General features: G+C 33.7%; 2 protein-coding genes across 2 annotated transcripts in view; one reads left to right on the plus strand and one right to left on the minus strand.

The window, feature by feature from the left end:
- The window catches only part of LOC122256199 (adenylate cyclase type 2-like), a 373,607-nt gene that overhangs the window by 349,094 nt on the left and 17,013 nt on the right, over positions 1–7,500 (plus strand). The gene's annotated exons all lie outside the window — the stretch shown is intronic.
- Positions 85–7,500, minus strand: part of LOC122256201 (uncharacterized) — an 8,201-nt gene continuing 785 nt past the window's right edge. Inside the window, exons 2-5 of the mRNA XM_043020706.2 lie at positions 5,158–5,465; positions 4,371–4,412; positions 3,930–3,971; positions 85–798 (exon numbers count right to left, since the gene is read on the minus strand). Of these exons, the coding sequence (XP_042876640.2) occupies positions 628–798; positions 3,930–3,971; positions 4,371–4,412; positions 5,158–5,439 (537 nt within the window). The 5' untranslated portion in view covers positions 5,440–5,465 and the 3' untranslated portion in view covers positions 85–627. The remainder of the gene's footprint in view (positions 799–3,929; positions 3,972–4,370; positions 4,413–5,157; positions 5,466–7,500) is intronic.

The following is a 7,500-nucleotide window of genomic DNA, read 5'->3' on the forward strand; positions in this document are numbered from 1 at the left end:
GCAACTCTTTTTCTTGGGATTACACGATTTCAGTTTGTCAGTTTAAATGTCCACTGGTGAAGGGTCGTCATAAGTGAAAGACCATTATAGAATCATCATTTATGTAAAATATAAAATCAAAGAAAAATAGAATCCTACAACTATTTACAATAAATTATAAAAATAAGAAATTACCTTTTCGGTAGCACTCGCAGATGGAGTTTTATCATAACATTAAAAACCACAAAACAAAACATTAGGAACCTTGACTTATTATTGTTATATCAACATTAAAACATTAATAACATTATGTATAAAAAGACATCCACAAAGTCGCAGATAACAGGCACACGGAGACACACTCTTTCAATAATATCATGTATTATTTATAAAATAATACCATCATATAACCTTCCTTTGAGGAACTGTTTTTTATTTCTCAAATACTAGCGATTAGCTTAAGTACTGGCAAACCTCAAAAAAGGTAACATTTCAATACTGTTCCAACACCACACCTCATGTACTACTATCACATTCTTGAAGGTCTAACTCGGTAACAGTGGCAATATACTTCGCTTTTAACAAGAACCATCACAACATGTGCACAATCCTGGCATTCCAGCACTCATACATCCATCATACATCCAGCTATGTACTCGCTTCCACCGCCACACGAAGGCAAAATCGGAATATTATCCAAATCACCAAGATGGCAATACCTATCCCACCAGAGACTTTCATACAAGTCGTTTTCTTCCTCCTTTCTGCTACGACCACGGGGGGAGGAGGGGGAGGAATGGAAGACCCGGGAGTGCCGTTCTGTTGAGAGAACACGAGAGAGTGAGATCAGCTGATGAGGAAGTGGTACTGGATATTCTTACATGTATTGAAGGGAATAATGATTATGGCCTATGGATGATTGTGGCGAAAGGGGTATTTATGTCAAGGATGATCATGTCTCTGAAACATTGTTATCATTGATTTACATATTGTTACGATCATTATCATTATCTTTATAATTGTAAAGATGATTATTGTATCATGATTATTATTATCATTATTATTATTATTACTATTACAATTGCCATTTTTATAATCACCATTATCATTGGTACTAGCAAAAACATAATTATTGCTATCATCGTTATCATTGTTGCCATTATTATTATTGCCATTCTTATAACAATTGTGATAATTGTTATTACTCTCATCACGAAGTTCTAGACTTTAACTTTTAAAAAAATCTCACAATGCCAGTGATGTGTCGTTCGTAAGCTCGCAGAGAGGCATTTCCTTTTTCCTTTATTTTCTTGGAAAATTAAAAGGTAAAATTGAGAGAATGTATTAAAATCTCATGTGCTACAAAACACGATTTCATTCCATAGTTGCCGTGTGTTTTAGTAACAATAATTATTACAATTATAATGCCAATAATGATAATGAAAGAAGAAACCGGATCAGCCTCTCATTTAGTTTTTCTTTTTCTTTTTTTTTCTTTCATACCAATCTGAACCTTTGGGGTATATGTTCTGTTTAATTTTGTCTTATGATACTGAAGATTTCGTTAATTAGTTACACTGATAATGTGTATATTTTTAAGTTTCACCTACACGAATATATATATATATATATATATATATATATATATATATATATATATATATATATATATATATATTAGAGTTAAAATATAAACGTAGGTGATGTCTAAGGGTACTCTGAATGCATATTCTTCTTAACATAAGATGCCATAATGATAAGATAATGCAAGAAAGAGCCGACTCTTGAGAGGACGGAGCCGTATGAGCAGGAATTCCCATCACTTGTGTAACGTGAAAATAAAATGCCTGTATCTCTGCATCGTTTGCCTTTACCGGCAGCCATTGACATTGCTAAACATGTTTATACTTCCATAATGATAAAGACGCTGTAAGATAAGATTTTAAAACGAAATCTAATATGATCTTTTAGTGATGCAAAAGGCATGATTTGTACCTTAAGAAGACAAAATTAAGGACATAGATTTAATTTTTTTTAAATCATATTATTACCGACTAACGAGATGCCTGAGCTCGAGACTCATTTTACACAATATTTCACTGTACTCGTCCCGACTATATACTTATCATGGTCATAGAGAGGAATTTGTCATGCTATCAACGTGTTGCCAATAGCATGCATATGCGGAACCTTCGGAATACTTCATTGTCAGTGTCATCAGGAAACGCACTCGCGAAACTAAAACAACACTTTCATTCGAGTTTCTTCTAATCTAATTATCGTATTAAGTCAGTCATTGTTGGACTATCCTGCTTGACGATGTAAACTGATGCTTCTATTACTTAACGAGAGAAGATATTTTTGTTTAAAAATCTTAACCTAAATAATGACTCACTCAGATTTTTTTCTATCTCTCAAACTTGGTTTCTTATATCTTCTGTGTTTATTTACATATATCAGCATTTCTATTTTGGGCTCGTGCGATAAGAGCTCTCCGCTTAAAGTGTCATGTTAATTAAAATACGCACACACACTTATTCCGTATCTTAATGTGGATTATTTTATCTCTCAAAGGTTTCCGAGTGTTTACTTTGTAATCACATTTGAGTGAAGTTCGGTTTCAGCGACTTACAATTTAAACTGGATACCCAATAGTAGACTGTTGAAAAGGGGTGGATTTTAAAAACAGTTTGTGTGTGTGTGTGTGTATATATATATATATATATATATATATATATATATATATATATATATATATATATATACATATATACTGTATATATATATATGTATATACAGATACATATATATACATATATATATATATATATATATATATATATATATATATATATATATATATATATATATACACTGATCAGGTGATGTAGCATGCAGTGACTTTGGGAAAGAAAAGATAAGAAAAAACATCTTATTGTCCTCTTTTCTTTAATATTTTAATTACCTACGTTCGTATTATGTGACTCAGTTTAGTGAATGCGCACCATGTTTATGTTGAATGTATTTACTACTATTTTTTCACTAGATGACTTGGGTTTCAGTTCTTCGATTATACTAAATTTGGCCTTTGTTTAATTTATTCGCTAATTTCAGTTTCGAGTTTCGCATAAAGATTTCGAAAGGTTTGGTGAGCATTTCAGCCCGAACTCGATTGTTAATTTTTATTGACCCAGAAGTCACGCCCCTTTCCCTTAGCCAAATTGTTCGTCTCGCTTTTCTGTTTATTTACATATTGTGGTCACAGTTTAAGACCAGATCTGCACAAAGAAAAACGAAGGGGGAAAAAAGACAACGTTCTATCTCTTCTTCGGGACATATACCCTGAAGAAGTAATATAGCGAACATGTGTTTTCGTGTTTTTCCCTTCGTTGTTTAGTGTAAATCTCGTTCATCTTGAATCCTATTTCTGCAGTGTCAAAAACTGGGAGCGACTTACTGACATTAGCCTTTTCAGAGAATGTTAAAAGATTATCCCCTTTAGCTTATATTAAGTAGAAAACAAAAACAAACAAATAATAGGCTTCATTCGAAAACAAAATTGCCCTTGTCTTCGGTTAGAGTAATTCGTATATATAACATTTTATGATATCTTCTCTAAAGTGTCAGTGGCTTGAATTTTTTAATGTTCCCAAATTTTCGACTTTATTTTATAGAACAGACCTAATTATAAACCTTGGCCAAACTTCCTGCAAACAATGGAAGTATCTATTAACCAAACATCTACTTAGATATAGAAGAGGGGCGTGGTTTCTGGGCCGTTAGCGTATGGCGCCTGCAACATTATTATAACTATGAATATCAGTACCTTCATTGTCATTACCTTAATTATACTTAATCATACACGTATCGAACAATCCGTCACATAACCTTATATTATTCTTAAATCCGAAAATTTACACATGATACTAGAAATCCAAAAGGTAGCTCACCTGTATGCCTGTAAGTTGACCCGGGTAACTCGCACTGCCAATCTATAAAAGAAAAAAAACAAAAAAACATTAAGATCGCACTGAAATTTATAGCCAGGCACAAATACATCGACAAGATATGCTTATTATTCTGCTCTTCTCTTAACCACCCTTCTTATGAATGTACTTATTTTATTCATTTAATACAGAGAAAGTTATTTGAACAAGTCTGTCTATTGAATTATCATTCTCTTCATAAAGCTTTCCTAGATATAATTCTTCTCCTCTGATTCACTTCAAAGAATTTACACCATTCGAATAACTCTTTCCATTCCTCTACTATTTTCCCCATTACATAATTCATATATGACAATTCTATTAATTCATATATGATAATTCTATTTAATTAATTCACTTCTGCTGAAGGTCGTTCTTAAAAAACATTTAGAAATTTGTACTTACTAACGATGGCATGGGAGGCTGGCGAGGGTAATTTGCTCCCGCCTGCAAAAAAATAAATAGATAAATACTCTGGAAGTGATGTATAGGCAGTTCAGTGGGATGATTTTTATTGGAATGTGATGTCGCGAATGGAAAAGTGATATAAGTGTATCACTAATGATTCTCTTTCTCTCTCTCTCTCTCTCTATCTCTCTCTCTCTCTCTCTCTCTCTCTCCCTTTCTTTCTCTTTCTCTCTCTCTTATTCTTATTCTTATTCTTATTGTCATTCTCTCTCTCTCTCTTTCTTTCTCTTTCTCTCTCTCTCTCTTATTCTTATTGTCATTCTCTCTCTCTCTCTCTCTCTCTCTCTCTCTCTCTCTCTCTCTCTCTCTCTCTCTCTCTCTCTCTCTCTCTCTCTCTCTCTCTCTCTCTCTCTCTCTCTCTCTCTCTCTCTCTCTCTCTCTCTCTCTCTCTCTCTCTCTCTCTCTCTCTCTCTCTCTCTCTCTCTCTCTCTCTCTCTCTCTCTCTCAGTCCTATTCTTATTCTTATTCTCATTCTCATTCTCTCTGACTCTCCTTCTCACTCCCTCTTACAACTAATCCTTTATAGTGTACAGTATGTTAAGTCGTATAATAAACAAGAAGCGTAAATGCCAGACACTAAAATCCAGCTGAATCTAGCGCTAAATCTATATCTCTAACCTGTGTCGGAAAACAAGCAGAGAATAACGATAACGATAATAAGAAATTAGCCAGAACGTTAACAACAACAGAGAGCATTCCATACTTATCTCTAACTACGACTCACCAGGCCAGACGTCGAGGGTTGAGTTGTTCTGTAAACACTGTGTCCCGCAGGCATTTGCAACTGACCCGGCCGTGCTTGCACTTGCCCGGATACCGTCTGAAGAGGTGCTTGTGTTGGTGATTGCACGTTGCCAGGGAGCGCTTGAGGATATTTTGGGAATGCTTGCGACTGTGCGTAGCTAGGAGGGGGTTCGGGGTATGGAGCTGATGGCCTGGTTTGTTCAGGCGCTGCGCTGTTTTCTGGTCCTTCGCCGAGGTAAAACATCTTGTTTGCGGAACCCATGGCCAGCGGAAGGCGAGGTAACCCTTCTGGAAGTGGGACGTTCTATGAGTTGTTGCAGCCATACTCATAAGCTTATAAATTTCTAAATTTATAATTTATAAAGAAATTGAAAACGCACCCATATATATATATATATATATATATATATATATATATATATATATATATATATATATATATGCATATGTATATATATACATGCATATTTATACAGATCTATACGTACATACATAAATTTATATATATATATATATATATATATATATATATACATACATATACATATTATATATATATATATATTTATATATATATGTATATATATTATATATATATGTGTATATACATATATGTATATATATATACATGCATATACATACATATATATATATATATATATAATATATATATATATATATATATACGTACATACATATATATATTATATATATATACATAATAATATATATATACGTACATACATATATACATTATATATATATATACACATATATATATTTTTTTATATACATATACGTTCATATAAGTATATGTATATGTAAATGTATATATACATTACATATACATATACATATATATATATATATATATATATATATATATATATATATATATATATATATATGTGTGTGTGTGTGTGTGTGTGTGTGTGTGTGTGTGTATGTATATGTATACATATACATATATGTGTGTGTGTGGTTAGATAGAATATATACTGGAAATGAATATCTTATATCTAGAGTTTCTTTCTTACAAGAACTTTGGCTGTAAAAGATAAATTTGCAAGGCCTTTCTTAGATATATATACATGTACTATCATGTATATTTTTACCAGAATATAACAAATGACAGGCTTATCATAATGTAAATTTCACCATTAATGCATGCCTCAGAATTTAACACGAACTCCTGTACTAACCAATTAGGCGTAGTTCCTATGCCTATTCATGTGTACAAACTGTTTGTAGTATGAATAAACTTTTCAATATCAGTCAAATCTCTCTATATATATATCTATACATAACTCTCTCTATATATATCTATACATAACTCTATATATATCTCTCCATCTCCATCTCTCTCTCCCTCTATTCATAATTGTTATTATACCAATCGCATATCAATGACACACCTACACTTACGCTATTTCAATATCCATTCCATTTCATATCCAGTTTATTAGTCCCATGCATATCTTATCACACGATTATCCTTTTCTTACTGCCATGTAAATTATATCAGTGTTGCTTAGTGATTCCCTTCTGCAAGAGCCATGAGAGGATACTGTGTGTGTGTGTGTGTGTGTGTGTGTGTGTGTGTGTGTGTGTGTGTGTGTGTGTGTGTGTGTGTGTGTGTGTGTGTGTGTGTGTGTGTGTGTGTGTGTGTGTGTGAGAGAGAGAGAGAGAGAGTGTGTGTGTGTGTGTGTGTGTGTGTGTGTGTGTGTGTGTGTGTGTGTGTGTGTGTGTGTGTGTGTGTGTGTGAGAGAGAGAGAGAGAGAGAGAGAGGTGTGTGTGTGTGTGTGTGTGTGTGTGTGTGTGTGTGTGTGTGTGTGTGTGTGTGTGTGTGTGTGTGTGTGTGTGTGTGTGCGTGCGTGCGTGCGTGTGTGCGTGCGTGTGTGCGTGCGTGCGTGTGTGTGTGTGTGTGTGTGTGTGTGTGTGGCATTATTTTTAATATGCATAGGGACTTCCGTCTAAGGCCATCAACCATAGTTCCTATATTTACTAAAACTGAAACTACAAAAAAAGATAAATGTAACAGAAGAATCACATCATTATGAATGCATTCCAACGACATCAATGCACAACGTAATAGATAGTGCATCACTTGTTTACATCGTTTATGCGGACGAAAGCAATTTCCTTCTGCCGCGACTAGACCTTGGGATTGGACGCACGTTCATACCATGTTAATTAATGTGGTGTCATACGTCTTGCAATATGTAGCTTCCTATTTGTTGTTCAATGTTGAATGGTATTAGCTTGCACTTGAAGAGAACGGCTTCCAATTAACCCGTTTCCATGGCTGATCAACTCTTAATGT

Source organism: Penaeus japonicus, unplaced genomic scaffold, assembly GCF_977035675.1.
Source record: "Penaeus japonicus unplaced genomic scaffold, GWHDUDI00000001_assembly GWHDUDI00000002, whole genome shotgun sequence".
Taxonomy (NCBI): Eukaryota; Metazoa; Arthropoda; class Malacostraca; order Decapoda; family Penaeidae; genus Penaeus; species Penaeus japonicus.